This window comes from Zonotrichia albicollis, chromosome 4, assembly GCF_047830755.1.
Source record: "Zonotrichia albicollis isolate bZonAlb1 chromosome 4, bZonAlb1.hap1, whole genome shotgun sequence".
Taxonomy (NCBI): Eukaryota; Metazoa; Chordata; class Aves; order Passeriformes; family Passerellidae; genus Zonotrichia; species Zonotrichia albicollis.
The window spans coordinates 34,125,195-34,150,719 of record NC_133822.1 but is presented as its reverse complement, the minus strand read 5'-3'; the positions used below and the strand labels follow the sequence as shown (position 1 = coordinate 34,150,719).

At 48.8% G+C, this 25,525-nt stretch overlaps 2 protein-coding genes across 4 annotated transcripts in view; one reads left to right on the top strand and one right to left on the bottom strand.

Annotated features, from left to right (window-relative positions):
• Positions 1 to 7,602, top strand: part of SUN2 (Sad1 and UNC84 domain containing 2) — a 13,717-nt gene extending 6,115 nt beyond the window's left edge. For both annotated transcript variants that reach the window (XM_074539400.1, XM_074539397.1), the window contains 5 exons: positions 575 to 659; positions 737 to 852; positions 998 to 1,165; positions 1,582 to 1,674; positions 1,790 to 7,602. In XM_074539400.1, coding sequence (XP_074395501.1) covers positions 575 to 659; positions 737 to 852; positions 998 to 1,165; positions 1,582 to 1,674; positions 1,790 to 1,903 — 576 coding nt within the window. In that variant the 3' untranslated portion in view covers positions 1,904 to 7,602. The remainder of the gene's footprint in view (positions 1 to 574; positions 660 to 736; positions 853 to 997; positions 1,166 to 1,581; positions 1,675 to 1,789) is intronic.
• Positions 2,825 to 25,525, bottom strand: GTPBP1 (GTP binding protein 1). 2 transcript variants are annotated; one of them, XM_005488631.4, is made up of 13 exons: positions 25,287 to 25,525; positions 20,019 to 20,130; positions 17,572 to 17,752; positions 16,161 to 16,509; positions 15,605 to 15,728; positions 13,576 to 13,690; positions 12,974 to 13,118; positions 12,649 to 12,831; positions 11,725 to 11,860; positions 10,999 to 11,177; positions 10,302 to 10,499; positions 9,155 to 9,196; positions 2,825 to 8,724 (listed from the first exon to the last, which is right to left on the bottom strand). In XM_005488631.4, the coding sequence occupies exons 1-13, from the start codon at positions 25,479 to 25,481 to the stop codon at positions 8,632 to 8,634; spliced, it is 2,052 nt and encodes a 683-aa protein (XP_005488688.1). In that variant the 5' UTR covers positions 25,482 to 25,525; the 3' UTR covers positions 2,825 to 8,631. The 2 variants fall into 2 exon arrangements, with proteins under 2 accessions (XP_005488688.1, XP_005488689.1); XM_005488632.4 differs by lacking the exon at positions 9,155 to 9,196.

Here is a 25,525-nt window from a genome sequence, read left to right as displayed (position 1 = left end):
CAGTTGCTGGAAATTCTCTGTGGAGGTAGTGGAGGGGAGGGATCAAGCTGGGATTAGCAGTCCCCATAGTCTGTGTGAGCTTTATGCACTCCATAAAGTTTAGACCCAAAGTGGTGCTGCAGGCTCCTAGCTCCTTAGGCTGGCTTTGGCTCCAGATGGATGCTCCAGCCATCTCCTCCTTTTCTGTACAGGGAGAGCTCCATCAGTGCTGTGGGACAGGGCAGGAGGGACGAGCAGATGATTCTGGGTGGTCTGTCAGGTTGAGTCTGGTGCTACATCTCCTCCCTCTGGGCCAGCCCCTCCTGGGGACAGGCGAGTGCAGCGTGCCTGGGTGCTGCCCCTTCACTGCACAGCTCCTCTCCCCTGGGGTATTTTTAGCAACCTCTAACAAGGCTTCCCAGCCAAATGCACGCTCTCTTATTTTTGCCACGGTGATTCATCCCCTGGCTGTTCTGTCCCGAGGCTGTTTTGTGGGAAGGTCCTCGCACCCTTTGTCCCTGCAGGGGCAGGCGGGTGGGGGGCAGGATGCCTGCCCCAGTTTGTCACCCTCCTGTGCCCTCTGCTCCCACTGCAGCAAGTGCATCTCATCGTGGGCCAGGCCCTGAAGCGCTACAGCGAGGACCGTGTGGGGATGGTTGACTATGCCCTCGAGTCAGCAGGTAGGTGGTCAGCTGTCCTGGGGAGGTGACCAGAGGGGCTGTCCTGCAGCTCACCTGCTGCCATCCCCTCATTCCAGGGGCCAGTGTCATCAACACTCGCTGCTCGGAGACCTACGAGATGCGGACGGCGCTGCTGAGCTTGTTTGGCATCCCCCTGTGGTACCACTCGCAGTCCCCCCGTGCCATCCTGCAGGTGGGCGCTGACTGGGGCGCTGGGCTGCTGCTCCTGGGGCTTTTATTGGGCTCTGGCTGTTGCTCCAAGCCAGCAACCAGGCTGGTGGGAGAAGAGTGACTCTGATGGTGGTAACATTGCTGGCGTCTCCCTTCCATGCTCGTAGCCAGACGTCAACCCTGGGAACTGCTGGGCGTTTCGTGGCTCCGAGGGCTTTGCTGTCATCCGCCTCTCCGGTGTTATCCGCCCCACGGCCGTGACGCTGGAGCACATCCCGAAAGCCCTCTCGCCGCAGGGAACCATCCCCAGTGCCCCCAAGGACTTTGCTGTCTATGTGAGTGCCCTCACCCACACCTGAGGGGGTCGGGGGAGCACAGTGGGAGGGTGCTGGAAGGGATGGGTAACAAACCCCATCCCTGGCTGGGGGGTGCTCTGGGGGGTGGTCTTACCCTGAAGAAGAGGAAGAAGCAATGCTGGTAGGGAGAGGGGCAGCACTGGGTTTCAGAAGGAGTTTGGGGGGAACACAGGGATAAAGGGGCTTGAGTAGGTGTAACTTTTGGTCTTCCCCCTCTTCATCCTTCCCCACTGGTCCCTGTTCCCATTTGTCTATTTTACCTGGAAGAGCAGGAGCGGGGGCCGAGCACGCTTGTGTCTCCCTCTTCCTCTTCTGCCCTGGATGTGTGCATCACCTCTGGTCTCCCTCTCTGATGACCCCTGGTTCTCCCTTTCTGCCTCCCTGCCCTTCCATAGGGCTTAAAGGAAGAAAGAGAGGAGGAGGGCCTTCTCCTTGGACAGTTCACCTACAACCACGATGGCGACCCCATCCAAACATTTTACTTGGAGGTAAATGCCTTGCCCCTGGACCACCTGACCCCTGAGAAGAAAATGGGGCCTCTGGGGTCTCTGAGCCGCAGAGAGCCCTCAAGGTCTCAGGTTTTTCTTTTCCCTCCTCCCCAAGGGTGACTCCGTGGGCACATACCAGCTGGTGGAGCTGCGGGTGCTGAGCAACTGGGGCCACCCCGAGTACACATGCATCTACCGCTTCCGCGTGCACGGGGAGCCGGCGCACTGACCGCGGCCCGGCGGGATGAGCGCGCTGCCGCGCTGGCAGCAGGAGGGGACGTGGCTGCTTCACTGCTTCGCACCTAGAAACCCTGGCACGTGCCAGCAGCCGCCCCTGGAAGCTCTCCCCTGGCGGGAGGAGAAGAGCTGGTGTTGAAGGGGTGAGGCTTTCACTCTTCCAAGGACCGGGGTGTGAGGCAAGAGCATCCCACCTGCGTCCTAGCGCAGCCTGGCTTGTTTTCAGTGCATATGGGACATTTTAACTTTTTAAGCTAACTTTGTATCGGGTTTGCGCTGCCCCTCTTCCCTGTTGTCCCACTCCTTTCTAGCATGGCCAGGGCTTGGGAAAGGGCTGTGTCATTTTGTGATGTGCTTCATGCGGGCTTGGGTGCAGGAGATGGGAGTGTGGGACCACGGTGCCTGACTCGGTGCTGCCACAGTAGGTGGGAGCCACTGGTTATGGCCACCAAGTCCCCTCCACACAGGGTCACTTCTCTTGCCTTGGTGTTGGTTTGGGTAAAGATCTCCAGCCCTCCAATGCTGGGCTGGCAGAGAGGAAATAAGACAGTATTAATGAAGTATTAACATAAAACTAATGGTTTGGGGCAGCGGGAGGAGAGGAGCGTGGCACACATTGGTGGCAGGGCCCACCTTGGTGCTGCCATCCATCCACTCGAGCCCTCCTGCTGACAGTAGCTGAGTTGGGTCTTGCTGAAGCTGTTGGCCTCCCTGGCTGGCTGCCTCCCCAGTGTTAAGCTTGGTGATGCTACTGAAAATTCCTGTTGCCTGCTTTTTCTTTGGGGTTTGTTCTGATATTTTTTTTTAAGAGGGGTAGGGAGGGGAACTATTTTCCAATTGGGGTGTTGGGGTTGTTTTTTTTGTGTGGGGGGTGTTTGTAGTAACAAAGGGAAAAAATACTTTTTCCATGCAATTTGTACTTAACCAGAGAATGTTACATGGTGCCACTTGGATGAGTGGCTTAGATGTCGAGAGGGCTAGAGCTTTGTTTAGTAGAATAGCATACACAGTAGGATAAGCTAGAATAAGATGAGCTGAGCTGTTTAAAATATGGGTCTCACGTTGTTGGTGGCTTGGTAGCTAGACTTGGAAGCTGGGGTCCTGTGTGCACTGCTGCTGGTGGGGTGCTGGAGGCATTCCTGCCCTCCTTGCTCTGGGTGTGCTCTGAGACTGCAATGTGTGGCCGTGGCCTCTTGCCCGTGGCTGCATCTGTGTATACTTGACTGTAGGCAGCAGTGGAGCTGCTGCCCCAGGGCTCTGCAGGGCTGCTGGGGGCGAGACAGGGCCATTGCCAGCATGCAGAGCCACCTCCCCCTGCAGGGCTTCCTCAGCTCTCGGGGGCCTCCATGGCAGATGGCTGTGCAGGCTGACCTCCTTTCTCCTGGAAGGGCTCCCTTTTCCTCCTACCTCTCCTTAGTGGCATTGCACTGTTCTCTGGGCCCTGGCTGTGGGAGGACTGGGCTGGGGCAGGAGGGGGAGTTCTCTCTGCAGTGGGCATGTCAATCTTGCCTGCAGTGTTGGGATGGGTGGAGGCACAGCAGGGCTTTGCAGGAAGGATGCACAGGGACCCTCCCCAGGCTGAGGGGTGCTAGGGCCATCTGTCCCCTCCACCTCCTGGCCTGCATCACACAGCTTGGCTTATGTTCTTGGGTGGTGTTAACAGCCTCCAGGTTTGTGTTGTGTTTCACTGAAAGAAAAACTTAAGGGCTCATGGTCAGTGTTTCAGCCCTGCCCACTGCTGGTACCATCCTTGCCCTGACACTGTGAGAGCACCATGTATTGATTCCCCCTCTGGTGGTCTCTGCTTGAAGCACTGTAGGCATAGAGGAGGAGGAGGAGGGGCTGAAGAAGTGTCTCAGCATCACCTGATGGGCATCAGGCAGAGCTGCTGAGCCCCATGCCAGACTGGGAGGGTGAGGGTGGTGGCAGCACATCCCTTCTGCAGGGGTCTCTGCTCCAAGCTCAGAGGGCACAGTCCTGTCTCCAGCAGGTTAAAATTACCCTGTGGAGCCTCTTGCAGAGCTGGGAGGCCCTGCTGCAGGGAGAAAGCTGACCTGCAGCCAGAGCCAGGGACTATAAATTCTCTCCTATATTGAGCTTAGTCTTAATTCTTGGCAGCCACAGCCAAAGTTATTTTAAACTTGTCTACAGCTGCCCGCTTGCCTTGGAGTCCTGTCCATGAGTGCACTGAGCACATGGAGCTGTGCTTTTATGAATGCCTAGACCTGTTCTGGGCTTGGCAGACCAGCTCCTGTATTTATTTGAATCATAAAGAGAAAGCAGAGATGAAGCTCTCCCTCTTCTCACCTTTCTCTGGCTCCTGGAGCAAAGCTATAACCATGAGCCTGGGAAAACCCCTTTTCCTATGTTCCTTCTGGATCCCTGGTCTCTGGCTTGGACTGCAAGAACAGACAAGGTCTTTCTTTGCCCAAGAAAAAAATGATTTTGTGGTAAATTAGGCATGCTGATGAGAGGCAGGAAAGGCGACCTCTTCCCCTGAAAATGGAGTTGTAGTGGGATCTCTGCCCCTTCCATGTGGGTGTTAAGTGCTGTGTCTGGGTTAGGGAGCATTTGTCTTTACAATGCAAGCTTGCCCTGTCCTTTGGATGTGAAAATCTTTGCTGTTCGAAGTAAAACTCCCTGGAGCCACCAGTGAGAGCTCCTGCTGGGGCTTTCATGCTCTTTTCTAGCTGGTTTTAGAGGCCTCACCATGCCATCTGTGTGAGGATCCCCAGGAACATATGCTGAGGCTCCATGTGGGTTTTCAGCCCCCAAATTCAGCATCAGTGCTGGGCTGCAGCCCGAGCTCCTGTGCCAAGTGCCAGAAGCCACTGGCTCTCGAGACTGTAGCTTGCAGCATTTCTGCAGCACTGCCCAGAGCTGCCAAAGAAGAGGGCACAGAAAACTGCTGCTTCAGCATGTGCTTCTCTGCCCAGCGGCGTTTAATCCTAGAGCTGATGCTGAAGATGAGCCTGGTGAGGCAGGAGAAATGCAGAACAGCTGTGGGAGCAGAGTTCTCTTATTTACTTCATTTCCCTCCTCTATTCTCCCTCCTTCTCAGTTTGCCCTACACACGTGTTATGAATTAGCCCTGCAGAAATAGATGGTTACAGACAGGAGTTTGTGTTTGATGCTGTAGCCTGTTGCAAATGCTGCACTGTTTTGTTCCTTTTATTTTTTAATCAACAGATTGTAATTTATGCCTATGCAAGAAAAAAAAAAAAAAAAGACCAAGACATAAATTATATCAAAACTGCCCATAGTGGTTTGGATGTTTTGTAACTGAATCTGCTGTTGGGAATGATGCACAGCTAGTAGATAGACAAAAACTGTTCCTGGAGCTCTTCTTCTACATCGTTTTATGGCAAATCCTTATTTTCCAGCCTGATGTACTAACTCTAGGGCCATCAACAAAGTCATCACCTTGTCATTGAGCAGGCCTGAGGATGCAAAAACTGCTTGAAACAATGCTGAGAACAAGACTTTCTCCTAACAGCTCCAGTTCCTTGGGACTAAAAATCTACTAGACTTAAGTCTGTCATATCATGGCTGTCCTCATTCTGCAGTCACCTCCCAAAGCCTTCCCATCCTCTGCCTTACCATGAGCAGAGCCCAGCTGGCCCCCAGGAGCAGCAAGGGAGGCTGGATTAGCAGGGACAAAGCCTGACACAAAGCCCAATTCAGGGGATCTGCTTCTCTTTTCCTTCACATGGGCTGCTAACTACTCATCAGCTACAAAGCAAGCAGAAAGGAAATACTTCATTTTCCTTAGTGTGAGGAAGTTAACTTGGTGCATAAAAAAAGGCTGAAAAATGGGAAACTGAAGTGGCTTGAGGAGGGTCCCAACCTTGCCTGCCTAACCTGGGCTTGGAGGAAGGTTTATGGTGAGAAATACCCATGCAGCTTCTCCCAGAAGGCCACGCTAGGGCCAGGCTTGCTCTCTGCTGGCCCGGGACCAGCCCTCTCCAGGAGGAGAAGGGCTGTGTGCACCTCAGCTCTGGCTACCACAGCCCAACACTTACCTATGAAAGGGTTGTGCAGAGCAGAAAATGCCTTTGTGACCCTCTGAGATCAACTGAGGAGAAAGAAAAAGGCTCCTTGCAAACCCTGGAGAGTCCCACAGTATTTGCAGAAAGAAGTGAGGTGCATGTCCCAGGAAGCACAGGTAGGCAGGCACTGCAAGTGCTGTGCTAATGCTGCATCCTTCAGCAGTTTCTCCAGTGGGGCTGGCCCCAAGTGGTTTGCTAGAGCTGCTCTTCACACCCACTCACATCTCAACAGCACAGCTCACACCACACCCGTGTTCTCATTTTACCACTCTGCCACTGAGGTGCACTTCATTTTGGCTAGAGTAAAACCTGTCAGGGCTGTGGAGAAGCTCAGCAGCAGCTCTCCTGTGCTGTGCCATGCCCTGCCCTGCTGTCACTATGAGCACAGCCTCCTCTTGTAGCCAGCAAAAGAATCTGGAGCAGGCAAATCTGCTTCCTCTGGATTTCAGCCTGGTTTTCCAGAGAGACAAAAATCAAGAAGACAAGACAAATCTTTTACTTGGAACAAACTTTTTTAAAATTTATTTTATAGATCACACCAGCCTGAGTGATCTGTAAATGCTGGTCACAAAAGAGAGATCACACCACCTCCTTTGCACAAATTGAAGTGAACCTTCTTTCAGTCTCGGCAGTCTCCTTCATTTGGAGCACAAGGAATGGAGAAAGAGAAAACCGCCTGGAGCTCCCTGCTCCCTTCAGAAGCAGAGGGCAGTGAAATCAGATGCAGTTTGATGCTGCTACAGGGCCAGCAGACAAACAAGCCAGGCCTTGGTGCCCTGCTTAGCCACACCTCACACCCCCTCACAATGCGGGTGCTATTAGTGTTGTAGCCGCCTATAGTTCCTCCCTCGCCAGGAGAGTGCTGGTATTTAGGCACATAGCTTGGAAAAGGACTGTCTGACCTCCCCTTCCACCCACTGCAGTCTCTAAGGCAAAGGATCCTGCTCTCCAAACCACCTTTCTTGCCTCTCCCGTGCCGCTTAATGCTCTTGGAGTGCTGGTGTTGGCAGCGGGAGGTGCGCTCTGCCACTCAGCCCGCCTGGAAGCCCACCCCGAGCCACAAGGTGAGCTGCAGTGAACTCCACACAGGTGACACAGAGTGAGGAACAGGAACAACCTGCTACGGAGGGACAGAAACTTTGCAGTCTCTCTCTGATTAAAATAAAAGTCCTTCATTGGAGGAGGAAGCCCTCGGAGAAACCGAGCCTGACCGCGCCTGCTGGGGGGAGCCATGATTTGCTGAGGATGCCACCTCCTCCTCAAAATGCTACCACGCTCCCAGAGCTCACCACGAGCTGGCAGAGGATAATTCCTGTCCTCACCAGAGCCAAGGGAGGAGGTAGGGTTAGAAGACAAGAGATCAAAATAAGCAGGGAATCAATCACTTGAAAAACTCATTAAATGGTTAAAGAAACCATTCTAACAGTAATTCGTAAACTGTGCTTTCAGGGCCTTCTTGGAGAAGCCAGAATTTCTCATTAAGAAAAATAAAATCTTTAAAAAAATTCAGTGAAAATCAGAAAAATTACCATGTACTTCCAACCTTGAAAGCACTTGTATAAATTTGGTACCAATTTGTCACTGCCCTCTTTGGCCAAGAGGGGAGAAGACAAATCCTACTTCTGCCATGGCAAAGTTTGGCCAGTGAGTTCCAAAAAGGTTTTGGAAATCTTGGAGTAAACAAAATGAAGGAAAGGTCATGTTAGCCTGGTGTCTCTGTTCCAAAGGTATCTTACCACCTGTGAGCTCTGTCCGCCGAAGTGAGAAGGCTTTCTCTGGCTCAAGGACGGACTGAGTGCTCCTGCACTGTTCTTAATACTGTCAGTGGAGCTGCTGCAGCCTTGGGAGGCAGGGGAGATTTGCTCCAATGTGCACTGAACAAACACTGGGAAAAGCAGCACAATGGGAAGGGGAACTGGGTGGGGTAAATGTCTGCCCATTTCACTCTGTTGCTAGTTAAAATTTTAAGTGCTTTCAACATTATTTGAGAATATTGAGCATAGGATCCCTGAACTTAACATCAACAACTGCTTTCCAATTTGTTTCCCTCTTAGATCTCCAACTAAGGAACTTTCTCACCATCTCCTTCAAACTTCAGTCATTACAACATTAAATTAAATCCACTTAGAAATAGTTTAAGAGGGAGGGAATCCAAAACATATTTGGCACAAGGCCACAGTGGTGATGAAACGATGCTCCATGGAGCCATCCTAAATAACCTGTTTTAACCTTTGCAAGTCTGAAATTTCTGGCATCTGATAACCCCTGGATCTGAGACAGCAAATAGGGGAGAGCAGCAAGTCCTGTGGACAGAAAGGGGTGAGGGAGGAGGGAGGCAACTAACTGGCTCTTTGCAGCTCTATCCAGACTCCCCTCTCATCTTCATGCACACAAAATATAATAAAAACTAATAAGAATAAAAACTAAGCCCATGATGTACAAAAATGTGTCGACAGGGGGAGGAGGAAGGTGTCAGTTACTCAGTTCTCTGTCTTATCACCTTCATTAGCTTATAAATTATGCTCCTCTCCATCGCTTCCTGCAGGGAGGAGGGACGATTCTTCTGCAGCCAATCAGCTGGGATGGGTTTTGGTTTACGCTGCTCTGGATCTTTTGGATAAGAAATGAAGGGATGGGGAGGAATTCTTCAGAGAGAGGAGGAATAAGAAATTCAGCAGCCACTGGCAGGAGTCACACAGGCTCCCTGAGATTTCACTTTATGGCGCTGACCCCCACGTCGACGGCCTCCTCCTCCAACTTTTGACTGGAAAACAAGACTGACTTTAGTGCAAAGCAACCCCTCAGTTGGGATATCAACACAGCAGGAATTCAGATGGGTCACACACACATTCAGACAGTGGCAGGGCAGTTGTGACTGAACAGCTTTCTACCACTGCAAGAAGGAGATAAGGCAGGAGGGAGACAGACACACCATGAGGGAAGGAGGAGAGACAGATGCACCAGGAAGTTTTGCCCCTCAAGCTGGGAAGACTTTGATTTCCCAAATTTCTAAATGCTTCACTCCCATGAGAACCAGCAAGTGCCATGGGGCTCAGCATACAGGAAATCAAGGCCTCAGGCTCCCTTGACTTTGTACAGAATTGAAGGAGAGCCCCCCACCCACTACCGTGGCTCTCTACCTGACTTTTCCCAACCTCAGCAAACCCACTGTTTCTCTCTGAGCAGCCAAATACCTTATTGCCCTCACGGCTGTGGGGCTCTTCATCCAGGGCAGGCTGAGGGGACGCAGCAAGGAGAGAGAGGAAGACATAAGCAAGAACAAAAGCAACTCAGAGTCTCAGGGGGAGGGATGAAACAAAGAGCAAGCTGGGACCACTACTTACAACCACAGTGACGCTACAGAAAGACAAGGATGAGGTGAAGACTGGGGTGAAGCCCCAGGCATATGCAGAGGGAGAGAATCCCTGCTAGGGGCCCCCTTTGATGAGCAGTCTGGCTCAAGAGGGTGAGATTTGACCATGGCAACTAATCTAGCTAGAAATAAGTAGGGGAACACCCTGTCACTTGACAGAGTTGGTTCCTGAACCCTTCACTTCCTGAGGAAGTACCCTCCAAGGAAAGGATCTTTCTTCTATCAGTAATAAAGCTGATCAGTAGGCCTGCAGTGAGAATTGAGTTTCCATTCCTTTCAGGCCAGGTAAAAGACTAGGTATCCTCCAGGGAAAAGCTGAACTGAAGTTCTAACTAACAAAACTACCTGGATAAATTTCTCTAAAGAGAAAGTTAAAGTCTTTCCTTCTTCTTGGATGTCCCCTCCTTATTTTTCGACAGGGCAGATGACCTGTACCTAATACTTAGGTTGTAATTTCTCTAGTGTAGGGATATTCTACCTCTCATTCAGACATCGAAGACTTGTTCTGTGACTGGTTGTCATGTGTTTCACTAGTTCAGCTACTGGGTATACAGAGACACTTCTTCATCGTGCACATGGTCAAAGCAGTGAAACACGTTGCCAAGGGACATTGTACAGTCTTCCTCCCTGGGAGGTTTTTAAGACATGACTGGATAAAACCCTGAGCAACCTGGTCTGACCTCACAGCTAATCCTATTTAGACCAGGAGGTTAGACTAGACACTTCCTGAGTCCAATCTGAACTGTCCCAGTACCCTGAGCTGTCTGCTGGAAGGTCAGCCATGGAGTCATCCAGACATCAGAGAATTATGATTCCTGCTGTGAGACTACTTATATTTCTATTTGTTCTTGTGGCAAGGTGAGTTCGAGGTACGAGAGGATAATACTTCTGCTTTGGAGTACCCTTCCTCCAACAGATGAAACCATGACACAAACAGCTAAGACAGAGATGGTATTTTCCTCACTTACCAATGGTTGCAGGGCAGTAGGTGTTAGTGGTGCTGCAGCTGTTGAGGGGGCCTCATCCCCAGCTGCTGGGCCTCCAGCTGCCATCCCAGCGGCGGGAACACCATCCTCTCGTTTTGTAACAGCTCCCTTCTTTGTTGACTGCATCTTGATCTGCTGTGGCTTGGAGTTCATTGGTGAGTTATTGGTGGTCTGGAGTAGCTGCAAATTGCAAATTGCCAAACTCAGCATTAAAATAGCCAGGATGATCTGGCAAGGTTCAATGCTGCTTTTTAACAAAAAGCCTCTGGAGAATTTGTAAAAATAACCACAAAGAGAAGGATGCAGCAGCAGCGGCTGTTCCAAGAAACCCAGACCTCTGATCTTCCACCCTTGGAAAGGGCCACTTGGCTGAGGTGACACTCCAGCCTCCACAACATGACTCAAATGGAGCAGCTACAAGATGTCAGAAAGAGACTGAGCCTTAAGAACCAGCAGCATATGGCTCAGCCTCTCCCTTTACCTTCCCTCATTCACACCAGCTAAAGACCCACCACATGACAAAGCACATCGGTCATCCTCGACCCACGTCAGGCCTGATGCTTGTGGTTGAAGCACAACCTCTTCCCTCAATCTTCCAGAGCTCTCTGGATTCTCCTGCTGGCTTCTGAGTGCAAGAAGTGACTAATGGGCAGAAGCAGGTGGGACTGGCAGCCCTTACCTTAGTGATGGTACCCACAGCTTTGGTGCGGCCTTCCCGGAAGACGAGGCGCTGGTCTATGTGTAAATACTCCGGGGTTTTGATGAAGCGGAAGTGCACGGTGGCCTTGTCCCCTGTGCGCAGGCAGTCCTTGTCCATGCTGAGAATCGTGGCTGTCTGACGGATGCTGCCACAATGCACTGTCAATGTAAAGCACACGGGCTTTCAGCAGCCAGGCTCATTAATGGAACCAGCTTCAGAGACACATCTGAGGCAGCTCCTCACCCTACAGCAAAGACTGTATGGGTCACGCAGCTGCCTTTGCTCCATCCCCAAAAAGAACATGCACATCAGCTAGACCAGCTCCCTTCAAATCCTGCCTTCCCTGAAGCACCCTCAACAGAATCCTACATACCAAGCAGCTGGGCTGGAGGACAGCAAACAAAACGTGCATCAGCACTTTCCATCAGCACTTGAAAGTGGAGAATCTTTGCACCATGGAGATACAGCACAGGTAGGCTCCAGATACATTTGAGAGTACACATCTCCTTTTTACCTTATAGCCACCCCACTCTCCTCTGTAAGCACCCTTCCCTCTCCCTTCCACAATGCTAGGAAAGGCAAAACAAGGAACTCTGGCATATATTCAGGCTGACAGAGACATCAGGAGCAAAACTGTCTTAGGCTAGATCAGATACAAAATGCTACCACTGGGAAACAAAGACAATCCAACACTGACACACGTACCCATGGCCTGGTATCGTGGGCTGATGGTGGTGGGGTGATGGAGCACCAGAATCTCTGCTTCAAACTCCCACGATGCTTGTGGATTCAGGCGGGGTGACACCATCACCATGCCTTTCCGGATGGAAGAACGCTTGATCTGAAAAGCAGAGACACAAAAAACCTTAGCATGATTCTCTGGGGAAGAAATCTGCTGTTCTGGCTGACTGCATCCAGCAGAATCCTAAGGGATTTCACAGATACTACCTCATGCCCAGTAAAAGGCAAAGCAAGAGGTGCGGAACTCTGTATGTTATGTATAGGATATCATGTAAAGGTTGCAAAAATCAAATTCAGCTGAAGTTTATAAGGAAGCTTTAGAGTACTGGAAATGCTGGACACTTGGCACATTTACCTCACTGATCCTTTAAAAGCAAAACACACATTATCCAAGGAAATCTCTCCTAAATCATGATGTTTGTTAATATAACATTGTACGCCTGATCACATGAAGTATGGTGTAGGTTAAACTATATCCCCTTAAAATCAGTGAAGATTGACAGAAACCTTTTGCAAGAGGACTAGTATCAAATTTTGCTGATTTTTAAATCCCAAATCATGCAGCTGACCCTACAAGCCAAGAGGAGCAGTGTAAATACACTGTGCAGGCTACTAATGCAGTTCCAGCACAAAAGGAGACTTTTCTTGAAATTCCTCCACTTTCTTAGACATGTCCAACATCATTATCTAGTGGCATTGCTAACCCCTGGCAGCTGCTAGGAAGAAAAACCAGGATGTGGAACCACAGAGGTTCTATGGGATTCCATTCCACTGTAACATGAGGCAGCTGATGTTTGCAGAAACAGCCTTACTGCAGCTGATGTTCTAGAACAGTCTAAAATTAGGAGGGCAGTTCCTGTTCTGGGGGTCTGGAGGAGATCACCTCACCTTCTTCAAGGCAAAGGAGGCAGTCTGGCCTCCCCGCACCTCCTTGACGGGCATCCTCTTGCGGTGGATGGACTTGACAGCAATGGGGAGGAAGTTGCCCAGGGGATCTGGCCCCAGCAGCAGGGTGTCATTTAGCTTGATGAGGCCTCTCAGCGTCGTCCCAGAGACAACTGTTCCTACACCCTATGCCAAAAAAGAAAAAAAGGTAATTGTGGTTACTCTACCAGGCCAGCAGAAGAGCTCTAGAACTCTGCTCTCTAGAGAAGGTACCTGCTTCAGCCTTAAAAAGGGAACACAATATTCTTCCAAACACCAGGATCCTTACCGGGACAGAGTAAGTATCATCTATCTGGAATTCTGCTGGCTCTTCTTCCCTGTAACTGGTCCGTGGAGACAAGAGATTAAGAAACATCTTCAGCAAATCTAGATTCTCCCCAGTAACATTTGAAATCTGGAAAATTGGGCACATCCTGTAAAGGAAAATTGATGAAAATGGAGTTAGTTCACTTTCCTACCTGGCTTTCCACATGTAGGGAGACATCCAAAATCTTGGGACTAATTCAATATACTGTGCTAGGAAGGGAGAGCCTGGCAAGCAGTCAGATGCACAACATCCCATGTTTGAAAACCTGCAACATTGTCTCTGCCTTCCAATGAAATTTGGGAAAAGGTGTAAGGTTCTGAAGAAAGGACTGAAGGAAGCCAAATGCCCTGCTGTCTTCTGCAGACTGCCCAGAAGCAGCCTCTCATTTCTGCCTCAGAGAGGGGAACACAAGCAGGACAACCTCAAAATCAACACACTCTTATGGAACACACTCCACATGGCAAATGCAACCTTCACACATCTAGACAATGGGACTCTCTGAATCTCCTCACCCAGTCTCCACATAGGATTGAAAGAGAATCATTCTCCTCTACTCCAGTTACCTCTCTGAGCTGAAGTTGGAGGCTGTTACAATGACATCATCCTTGCTCTGAACCAGCACGGGAATCTTCCTGCACCCTGGGGACTTCAGCAGTCGCTGTAACAGCTTCAGGGTTTCTTAAAGGGTGAAATGAATATTGTTAGGGCAGCATCTCCCCTCTTCACAAATCACCTTTGTGGGGTCTCTCCCCACAGGGAGACAGGTGCTCTGGCCACAGATAAGACAGGAGAAGATGGCTAAAGATGAGACTGTGAGTTTGCTGCAGCCCAGGTAGGACTTAGGAGCCATTCCATCTTCTATTTCATGCCAGCTAGCCCGCTGCCAAGCGACGCCACACATGAACAGACAGACAAGTTTGCAGTGCTGTGAAGGAGACGTTTTGTAGCTGTCTATTAGTAGCTTTAAGCAGTTACAAGGTATTTCCTCTTTCTAGAAAGGATTTTTCATAGTGTATTAATTGAAAATCACAACTCAGTCAGAGAAATATTTGAGAATATGCTAATTGCAAATCAATTTTGACCAAACAAACCTCAATACATTTTCCCTGGCAGTCAACTTGCCATAGGAGGCTAGAAAAGCATGAAAGATTATCATCACAGACTAGGACAATGTGGGTGGACCACATTCAGAAATCTGTGTTTTGGGACAAATCTCATGGCTCCCAATTTTCAGCTTTTGCCTCTTTTTAACTTATTTTCTAAGCCTCATATCCAGCAGCCAGCAGGGGCATTACCTGATGCACTAGTATCAACCTCCTACAGAGTGCCTGACAATAAATAAAGAAAAACCAGAAAAAGGTACTAAGGGCTTAAAAGAGCAAACCATTTATGTTCTACAATCGTCATCCAATTAGACAGGTTTTTGTAAACAAATGATTGCCTATGGGAAAGTAATGTTTTGGATACAGAAACACAAACATCTAATCAGGCCATCTGCTCTTCACAGACATACTTGAGTCAAATCTTGAGTCTATTTACTTTAAACAGAGCATGTCACAGGAGTAGCTTCTCCCAAGAGCAGCTCTTCTCTCCTCACGCTGAGCCCAAGGTTCTCCTTCCTTCCCCGTTATTATCTTATGGTCAGGCCTTACATTTCTTTTGCCAAACATCTATTATAGAGATAAACAGATTATCTTCTGATCACATGCATCTATTTGCCTGAAACATATTTAGGATTTTTATAATAATGCACTGAACTACAGATAGTAACAGGAGCATTCACTTCTCTGATTCTTAGGACTGATTATCAAAAAAACCCATTGCTCCAATTAACCACAGCATGTTTCTGAAGGCATGAGAAATGCTTAAAGAGAATTTTAGAAGTGAGAATAGTTAACAGCCTACAAAAAGCATCATGCATGGGTTAATGGGATACTGCTGGGGTTAGAGTTGCTTCTTTAATTCAGTTGAGAAAAAAATCACTAGCTCATGCTACTTATTGCCATCCCTGCTTGTGTTCAGTCCTGCCTCACAGCCTGCATATGTAGCTGCTTTAAACCATGATTTATTAAGTGTTGGTTGGTTGTTCAGACAAGAGGAAGGAGCTGCTGTAGTTATGCCAGCATACCTGAGAAGTGGCCAGGTGAGCAGGAGGTAACAAGCAGCTGTCCCTTCACCAACAGCAGGGGGAGATCAAGTGCAATCACAGCTTAAGATCACACTCGAACTGTGGGCAGGGAGGAAAGCAGCTTTCAAAAGAACTTCCAGACTTTCCCTCCATATCCAGAGAGAAAGCAAAGCCCAAACCCCAACCGTATGCTGCTCTTCTTAGAGCTCAATTAAGCAAAACCTTGTAGCAAACACTTTTGGGCTGCTAAGCTGAGTCCCCAGCATGGGTAAGTTTGACATGGTGAGCGTAAGTCAACCACCTGCAAAATGAGCAAGGGAAAAGGACAGATTCCTGGAAGGTGTTTAGAATGCAGCCAGAACCAGATTAAGCAGCTCTCTTCCTGCAGTAATTGCTGAACCCAAGCAGAGGACAGCAACACACAGAGGTCAGAAACAGCCCTGGAGAGAGCCTGTAAGACTCACCTTGCAGGATGTTGGCAGGGCACATGTCAATCTTGGTCACCACAACAAAGACAGGAACGTTAAGTGCAAGCGCCAGGCCTAAGTGCTCCTTGGTCATTCCAACAATCCCAGCATTACTCCCAACCTACACCAGGGATATAAAGTACAGGGATGTCAATGGTCCTGCTGCAGTAAGCTGGATTACCAAGAAGGCCTTGTGTCACACATGCAGTAGACTGTGGTTAAGTTACAGATGTGCCACTGGGGCCATAGGACCAGACTCAGCTCATCTCAGATGTTGCTGGACACTGGCAGAGGACTGACTCATTTCTCCTCAGTTTTAAAATTCAGAAATCCTTCCATTTTCAAGAATCACCTTGGGCCTGTCTGGGACTGACAGTTCTGGGGCACTTGCCTCACAGTACAGGACAGAGAGCCACAGAGGCTTCTGTTCTCCTGTGAGATGCTGCCTCCCTCCAAAACCCACAGGCACTTTGCAACAGGAAAGAAGTTGAGGCTGTTAAAGCTGTGAACAGCCCCACTCCAGCTGGTATGGTCCATCTTTCTTGCTACCTACCATAAGCATGCAGAAGTCAGGCAAGTGGCCGGTCATGCCAAAGACTGTGGTTTTCAGGTATTTTTCGTGACCAGCCAGGTCAATGAAAGTAATGACCTTGGTGGATTTCTCACAGATCTTTGTCCATTCCAAGCTGCCACCGTGGCTGTCAGGTTTGTTCACCACGTTGCCCTCGCTGTCGAAGCCCAGAATGTCGTTGCCCACGCTGCTGGTGCGGCCTGACTCGATCTCGTGCTTGTGGCGGAAGAGCTTCTGCCGAGCAAAGCCCCGGCCGTTGTCCAACTCGCCGTGAGTCAACACACCCAGCAAGGTGCTCTTCCCTGCGTCCACATTGCCAACTACTGCTACCCTGCAGGGGAAAGGAGAAGCAGCCTGGTAAAATATGGTACCTGAACAAATGAACAAGGGAGCCAAAAAACCCAAACATCACTGCTCCGGCAAATAACTGGCTTTTGCTCCCTATCCTTCAAACAGGGATTAAAAAATGTTGGAGCCTCACAAGCAGAGCAGAGATTCTTTTACAGTTATTAACTAACAGCAGAGATCCCAGACTCTGGGGACTGGGATGTGGAAGATTGTGGAAACACTGTCACGGGTGTCCATAACTGTCAACTGAATGTGACGTTGCTTGATGCCACACAGAGTCTCCATTCCAACTCCTTGTCTCTGCAGTCCAACATAAACAGTGTGGCAATTCAAAAGGAAGACTAAATCCCAACTTGGTCTAGAACACCTCTGCTTTTCTCACATTTCTTATGTTGCAGCAGCACCAAGCGCTAAGAAGAGCACAAAAATTAAAATCGTTGTTCCCAGAAAAGGATAAGCTAAAAAAAAAGTGAAATATTTTAGGAGAAAGCCATATCCTACAGCAAGTTCCCTCTTTGATCAATGTGGCTATTATGGCTGTTGGCAAATGTTGGAAATCCTCTCCATCTAGGTCTGGGCAGACTCTCAAGTCATGTTACATAAGCTAGTATAAGTCCATTAAAATGTGACTTGGATCATCACAGCCTTGGAACAGAACTGGATCCTTTGTCAAAAGTATTGTGTTCCAGCAGTGTGCATATATACACACATACATACCAGCCACATGTGCACACATCCTCTGGCAACCCAGCACACTTAAAGATGCCCCCACTTGTGAGGCTGTCACCCAGAGAGCCAGCCAGCTGCCACCCAGCCCTCTGCTGAGCACAGGCAAATTTCCACCAACAGTTTGCTCACAAAAGAGACAGCAACAACAACAAAAAGGCAATTTCATCAGCAAGGAGTGGTCAAGCTCGACTCCCTTTGTTGGGTAGCTCCAACACCCAGACCTGAAGCGGCGTTGCTGGCTCAGTAGCAGGCACTGCTCACAGGGTAAAAATGCAGCTGAGCTGCTGACTAACCCTGTCTCCACCCGGCTCCTCACCTGACCTCCAGGAAGTCGTTGTCACCCACACGTTTCCGAACCAGGTAGTCGCGCACCTTGCCCCCGGCCTCCTGGTGCTCCCTCAGGAGGATCACGTCTGCCTCGATCTGCTCGGCCATGCTCTTCAACGTGGCATAGGACGCCTCCATGTCTGCCTCGCTCAGCCCGTACTCAGTCCCATCTGGTGTGGTGTGGGGGAGACAAAGGCAGGCAGTGAGCCCCACCTTGCAACAGGCAGAGAGAGCATTGTCATCCTGCCTGCGACCTTCACAACCATCGGGATTTATGTGTGGATCGGAGGTGTCTGCCATGTGCACAGAATAAACACCCCTGGCCCAAAATAAAAAGGGATGGTCTTCACTCTAAGTCCTAAATGACACTAGAAAACCACCATCTTTAATCTAGAGGAGCTTTCTTCACAATCTTTACAAGCAAATATGTAGGAATTGGCAACAAAGACACATTTCTGTCTAATTCTGTTACTTCACCTGCTGAAGGTACTTTGTGTCCTTCAGTCAGATAAAGTATCTCCTCTCACATTGCAAGAAGAGGTAAAGCATTAACAAAAGGAAAGCTCTGAGTGAAGCATCACCACAATTAGCCAGTGAATGGCCCTGCTTCCTCTGAGCAGCTCACCCAAGCAAAACAGCTGACAGACCACGCCAGTGGCAACTATCTTGACATGGTCAAGGAGATCACTATCTCTTTCCTAATCCAGGTGCTGTGAAGGTGCACAGATTTGACCCCAGAATCTCCTCTGCGGGTGAAAAAAAGCCCACAAAACACCAAACAAAGGTGGAGAGCCACACTGCACCCGGATGACCAAAGTTATTGCCATGTGTACATGTTCACATGCATGGCTGACTCATCGGCTGGTAAGCAGGAACTGTAGTTTGCATGAACTTATCAGCATTTTAATTACTGCTCAGCTCTAAAACTAGCTGAGTTACTGGGCAATTTCCAACCTGGCTCATAAGCTGGCTGAGACTGAGGAAAACTAAAACAAGCCTTGGGTTATAGAAGGGGAACGAGAAGTAGGGGACAGGAGATAGCAAAACCCAGGGGAGAAAGGGAAAGGTCACTATTGCTGAACTAATAATCTTCCTATGGCAGTCTTCAATTGCTTCTCAGTCAGCTGAGCTGGGTACCTGGGATGATCAAAATCACACATGCTGAAAGGGAATGAGAAGGAGTGACAGTGGCAGGGATATCAAGATCCTTTCTCTGTTGAAAATATCCCCATCTTCCTCAACTACACTGCAACCCAAAATGAAGTCAGAAGTTTAACCGCATGTTTTAAGAAACAAACGCCTATTTCTAAGTGAATCACAGCAACAACTACCAGCTAACACTCTCACAAAGTATCCTAGAAAAGAAAGCAGGTACTAGCCTGACTAGCTAGATCTCCACTGCAGATGTGCTTATCCCCAACACCAAGGATATAGTCTACATGTGGGAAGCTTGTTTGAAGGCAAGAGAATAATCCCTGCCTGCATGAACACTGGCCATCTAATTCTGGCTTCTCCTCTATATTGGCTGCTTCACAAAACTCCATGAAAACCCAAAAAGCACACAGTTCTGGGGTTACACAGCTCCCCCTCTCCATTATTTCAGCCAGTCCTGGCAGGGTTTCATATTCCTCCTCAAACACAGCAAATGTTTGATCATGACAACTTCATATTCAGTAGATATCCAGTGTTCTTGAAACATGTCTTTTGCCTTATGATAACCATAAACAATTATTTGATACTCAGAAATTTCTATTTCAAAGCAAGGGCATGCTTTGCCCTTTACCAGCATTTACCAGCATCAGATGCAAATACTGGAACTGTCAAAAAGAACAAAAATGTAACCCATGCTAACTGCTAAAATCTGCAAAGGCAAATGACTGCAGTCACACACAAATTAATGTGACAGTAAAGGTCTCATGCTGAGCAAAGGAAAACCTTTCCCTGTGGTAGTATGTGTAGCAGACACATACTACCACAGAAAGTCAGCAGCATATATTTTGGCTATGGGAAGTATCTATCGAAGTATCTATCATAAATTCCTGTGGGGTAAAAATATGTTATTTCCAACAGAGCAGTGAACAAAATCAGACAGAACAAGACCTTCACAGACATTGAAGACATCTGTACTAAAGCTGTTATTATAATTTTAGATTCTTTGTCTTTTCCTGGTGTGCTCAGACAAGATAAGCATTATTTCCAAAAAAGAACTTGCACAATTTTATTAAAAAAAATATATTTAGCTCCACTACATGAGACAATTGTTGACAGGGACAAAACGAAAGAATCTGTCCCACATATTCTGCTATATTTTATGAACATTTTCAAGTCATTCTGGAAAAATAAGTGTTAACTTCAACAGCAGTCTAGTTAGATGAACCAGGTTTTTCTTATAATTTTAATAATTTTTTGTTGTTTTGCTGGGGAAGCTATACTCACCTGATCCTTGTCCAATGACATAGATGGTCTCCCCACATCCCTCATCAATCCTTTCTGACATCTGCTGGAGCAAACTGTCATACTGCTCTGAAGTTGGACTCACCATCACCAGCTGGAAAAAAAGATTGAATATCTATTTGCAGATGTCAGGCAAACAATTTCTAAACCAGCTTCAGTTACAAGCACAATCAATCTACGTGCTTTATTGAAAAAGAAGGACTCTTTTTCCAGGACCACTTTGTGGTGGTTTGGTTTTGTTTTTTAAACCAGTTTTGCTGACAGCTACTTCCTTGTGACACTGCATAAGGTTGTTTGTCTGAGCTCAGAGTTCATTTATGCAGGAAAATACACTTCAAAGCAAGTAAGAACACCAAGCATCTCATTTTGATGTAACCAATGTTTAAAAGCCACATTTAAGTGAACACTCCAATGTGTTTTCATTCAAGGAAAACAGAAAGGGGAGCAGATATTTTCTCCACAGAAATTCCCTAGCTGGGTACCACAATCTCTGCTGCAAAGAGTGCTGCTGCTCCCCTGAAGCATGACTGGACAGCCAGAGAAAGCCAACCCGACCTCGCTGCAGAGAACACCTGGGCACCAAAATCCAGAGCATCTTTTAAGTCTTTCACATATTTGATATCCCCTTCTGTTTTCTGAGGGGGCAGAAGGAGAGAACACAAATAAGCATTTTCAAATTTTAGGTACTTTACACAACAGTGCTGAAGGGCAGACATGCAAAAGCAATTTGTATGAGCACATCTGGAGGTTTCAGCAGTGGAGAGCTGCAGTTTTGTAAGCCAGCAGCTGTACTACCAACAAACTTTGACTGCAGCTATTGCAATAATCAAACTTCCTTTGCCCTTCCCTGCAGGAACATCAAGGGAATGAAAAAATAAAACAGAAACAAAGCAGGAAATGAGGGCAAGAGAGTGCTTCAGGAATGATTTTTCCTAGAATGGAAGAGCACCATTTCTGGCAGAAACCTGCACTGCTCACACAGTACAGCAGAGGACACTTGCACAGAGCAGCCACAATGGTGACATGGCAGTGACAGACCAAGGAGACCTCCATCAGCCACTCTACCTGCTCTCTGGCTGCCTCCATGGTTACAAATCTGCTGCTGGCTCAGCATCCCAGTGCAGCAGCCTGATAGCTGTAGTAATTGATACAGATTTCTGTGAAAAAGGCACTTTCAGTAAGTTATTAAAGGCTGACACCCACTAAGAGCCCTAAGGGTAGGCACACCTGTGCCAACACTCAGTGACATCCACAGCTGTCCCTACACACACGTCCCAAAAATCACACCCAGAAAGAAGCACTTCCCTTCACTATGCACTGAGACTGAAAGCTGTGCTAAATTAGATGTTTGCCTAAAACATATGGTTTAGAGCAGTTGACAATAACATCCTCAAGTCTGCCCAACATGCCCTAACACAGCCTGACTTGCTTAGCACAGTTAACACAATGTGTTTTCAAGGAGAAACTGCCTTTACCACCACCACTATTACACACTTGATGAAGGTCTTTTTGGAAATCTAGAATGTGAAGGAACCCAACCCCTCACAAATAATGCTGACGCAGATTTCCAAAACCATAGTGATGATGCTTGGAGACTGAAGCACAGACAGCAGGTGCTGGTCAGAAGGTTTAAGGCTGCCAAAGCAACTTTTTCCACAGATGTTAAGGGTCCCAGACAGCTGGGATGTGTGTGCAAGGGCCAGACAGCTACAAGAGATACAACCACCTTCACATTACCCTTTTGGACACATGCCCTACCTAAACCTTTCAACTACTTGGCATGGTCTGCAAAGTGTACCAAAGCACTCTGCTCAGCAAGGTCACAGTCTTTCTATTTCATGCTATAAAAGAATGAGTTTTGCTTTTATTAAGTTTTCTTTCAGTTCTGTTTTCCTTTTAGTTTCATTTTCTTCTTGAGGGAAACCACTGGATGCAAATGCACTGAGAGTGAAATCAGCAACTGTTGAGAGGCTCAGTCCGGGCAGGAAGGGAAGGCTGTGTTTGGATGTGCAGGGCTCCTTTCACCCTGCAAGCACTTGCAGGAATACCTGGATGCACAGCAGACAATCTCACTCTTTAGGCCAGTGCACCAGCACAAGCCAGGGACTCAGAAAGATCTATTAAACAGGCTGTAACACACACAAAGATCAATAAAATAGCTGGGGCCACCAGAGCAGGGCAAACTAACTTCAGTTTCTTCAAGTCTCATCACCAGCTTTGAGTCCCAGTGCTTCAGCAGCGTGAGCAGGCAGGGTGCTGTAGCAAGTACCAAGGCACTCAGCAGCTCACTGTACCCTTTCCTCTGCCAGGCAGGAGGGCTGGGGCCTCAAACAGCACAGGCTCACTGATACCAGCCCACAGCACTGCTCCCCCACACTGCTGCTTTCACTGCCACACAAAGGGGCTCCTGAGGGGTGCTCCAGCAGCAGACTGCCTCCAAAGGTTACTCTGCAGCCCATGAAGTTCAGAGCTTGTACGACACAGTAGGACACCAAGAGAAACATCTGGAGATAAAACAGCAGCTTTCATGGATCACACCTTCCAATGGCACTCAGCATTTCTGACAACTATTTCTGCAATCATAGCCCCAGCCAGCTGGGTGGTTTCCTGGGTCACTGCAAGATGTGATGTGTTGTTCTGAAGATCTCTTTAGGTTCCTGGATGGAGAGAGCCTGTCCTCTGTCATCTCCTTGGTCGAAGAGAAGCCCTCCATTTTGCTTCCTCTGCTTTCTTTTTTGCTTTTCACCTCTGAGCAACCCCTCCATGCCTGCACTATGAATGCATGTTTTGAAGAGGCTTTCACAAAGTCAAAAATGTTCGCTTTTGTTCTTTCCACTTTGTCAGGCAGTGAGCAGTTATCAGTGGGATCCATGCAGGTCTAGCAACCTCAGGTTTCCTATAGGGCAAAAAAATGACAACCAGTTACTGTTTTATTCTTAAGACAGCAGAAGGAAACATCTCACAAGTTCAAAATGCCATCTCTCAAATTCCTTCCCAGTCTCTGGGGAGAGGTGGCTTTGCCTGCCTCCATGAGGCAGACAAACTCTAAGTACTAGGGGCAAACCCTATGTTTGGTACACAGCGCTGCCCTTTACTGGAAAAACAGAGCCTGTCATTTTGCATGGCTGGAAAGCCACCAGCAGCCATCGAGGAGCTGGGGGAAAGGCACCTTCTGCAGTGTCATATTTTGTTTTCTATGCCCTGTAGTCATACATTGTTCAGGTGCCATTATGCTCTGTTGTCAATGTAGATCTAAAGTAAGTATCAGCTTCACTAATAGCCTTGTGTGCTATGGTTTTTGACCTGAAAGTTGATTGCTGCTGCAGTGTGCTGGCACTGAAGGGAAAACAAACACCCACTAAGATCAACATGGTAATGAATTTGTGCTGATGAACAGAACTGTCTCCCTGACCAGCTGACAAGGTGCACTTGATAACAGAATCCCAAAGCGTTCCTCTCTAAAAAGAGCTCACCTTACACACAGGGAAAAGACCAGGGAAAAGTATTAACACAGCCAGGGGTGGGTCAGAAGGACCAGGACAGAACTAGCAACTATCAAACAAACTGTTTGCAGTGGGAGTCCCCATTTTAAGTAGGGACTGGAGTGGAACAATTCAGCTGGGAGGACAGAAAAGACTGGGGGAGGCAGTCAGGTTAGCTACTGCATTCTCACCATATGATTGCTGCTTTGAGCACACAGTGGGAGATTAACTCAGAAAGATGGAGCAGAGTTCACAGTTTCAGCTCTCATCCAAGGTGGGGATGAATGAAAAGTCCAGGGAAAAGACAGCAGATGCACAATGCTGTCTGGAAAAGTAAATTATAATAAAGGTCAAAAAAATGCTTACCTACCACTTCCACAGCATCTCCAGATTTCTAGGAATGGAAGACAGACTGACACCACAAATGGGAGTTTGTGGGAGAAAATCACTCTTCTCTCTTTGCTGGAGTTTTGGTCAGGTTCCTGGCTGTCAAGAATCAGTGATGCAGTCCTTGGCATCCTCCTTGGCTCTCTTCCACAGCAGTCACGTCCAAGACAAAGCACAGATCAATATTGGCATCCTGTATAAAAATCTTGTCCAGCTCATTAAGGCACGATCAATAGATACTACAGGTTTGATTTCTGTTCTTTACTATCTTACAAGACATCTTGGCAACATTTGTTTTAATACAGTACCATACTGTAAAATAGCTATTAGAAAGAAAAAGGTTTCCATGTCCACAGACACAATTCCTCTTTCCTTCTCTGTGCATAGAGGGCAACAAAGTCCAGGACTCTGGAACAACTTAAGCTGGAAGCATGAAGAGGAAGGATGACAGAAAACTAGGAGGAAATAACAGCTATGCTGCCTTCTGGATCACATAATTACAAGTGGATCAAATGAAGTTTTCAGGAGACTTTAGGGTGGGAGATAGCACCACAGTACACCAAACCCGTGGCAGCAAAAGGCATACATTTAAAGAGATCAGCCAACTGGGAAAAAAAAATAGAAGACAGCAACAGAAGGCAACTAAGTCTGTGGCAGGTTCTGGCACACACATATTACTACAATGTACCTTCCTGCAGGATGGAAGCGAGAATGGTTCTGACAGAAATAAGACCACCACACAGTTTTGTCACTGGGATCCTAGAAAGGAGCTGCACAAGATGAACAAGCCTTTTCTGCGTTGACTTAACCCTCTTTGCAAGATCAAAGCACCCTTGTCACTGGGCTCTTACGCTCAAAAGTTACAAGCTCTGACCTCCTTTTAAGATTGTGGAGAAAGTCCCAGGAACTAGTACAACTGGCAGCAGAGATAACTACAGAGACCCAGCGCGGAGAGCAAACGTCAGCGGGACGTAGCAGCAGCTGACAGCTCCAAACCCGGCGCTTCCTGAGGCTGCTACCCCGGCTGCGGGCTGGCGTTCCCCCCGAGCAGCCCAGGCGGGGAAGGCGCAGGGCGGAGCAGCCTGCCAGCCCCGTCCAGGGTAGGGGACAACTTTGCTGCGCCTCTCCCGACCGCCTCCACACGGCACCTCTGGCTCTGCCGCCCGCCCAGGTGATGCTGGGGCCGGCGGAGCGCTCAGGGGAGCCTCCCGTCCCGGCGGAGGCAGGCGGGCCCCCGCCTCTCGCTCTCCTGCGAGGGGTGCGGGGGAGCGGTCAGGCTCGGGCGCAGCCCCCCGCGCACGGCCGACCGGCAGGGAGGAGAGCGGCGGGGGCCTGGCGGGGTGATGGCGCTCGCCGCCGCCCGCCCCCCCGCCGGGCCTACCTTACTGGTGAGGTCGATCTCGGGCTCGCCGTTGAGCGCCTCGCCGTCCTCGCCGTCGAAGGCTGCGCGGAGGGGACAGGCGGCCGCCGCCACGCGAGGCCGGCCGCCCGGGGAGCCGGGCTCCGGGGCGAACATACAGGCCGGCACCGGGGACCCCCCGGGAACCGGGGATCTGCTCCGCTCCGCCGCCGCCATCTTCCCTTCCCTGCCCGGCTCTCCGCCCCGGCACCGCCCCCGGG

What these genes read in the sequence shown, in the direction of transcription:
- GTPBP1 (XM_005488631.4), bottom strand. Translation starts at nt 25,481, where the DNA reads ATGGCGGCGGCGGAGCGGAGCAGATCCCCGGTTCCCGGGGGGTCCCCG. An exon ending in AACGACTTCCTGGAGGTCAG is followed by an intron (nt 16,510 to 17,571) that starts GTGAGGAGCCGG and finishes TTTCCCCTGCAG; the next exon opens with GGTAGCAGTAGTTGGCAATG. An exon ending in CCTCCTTTGCCTTGAAGAAG is followed by an intron (nt 11,861 to 12,648) that starts GTGAGGTGATCT and finishes TCTGCTTTTCAG; the next exon opens with ATCAAGCGTTCTTCCATCCG.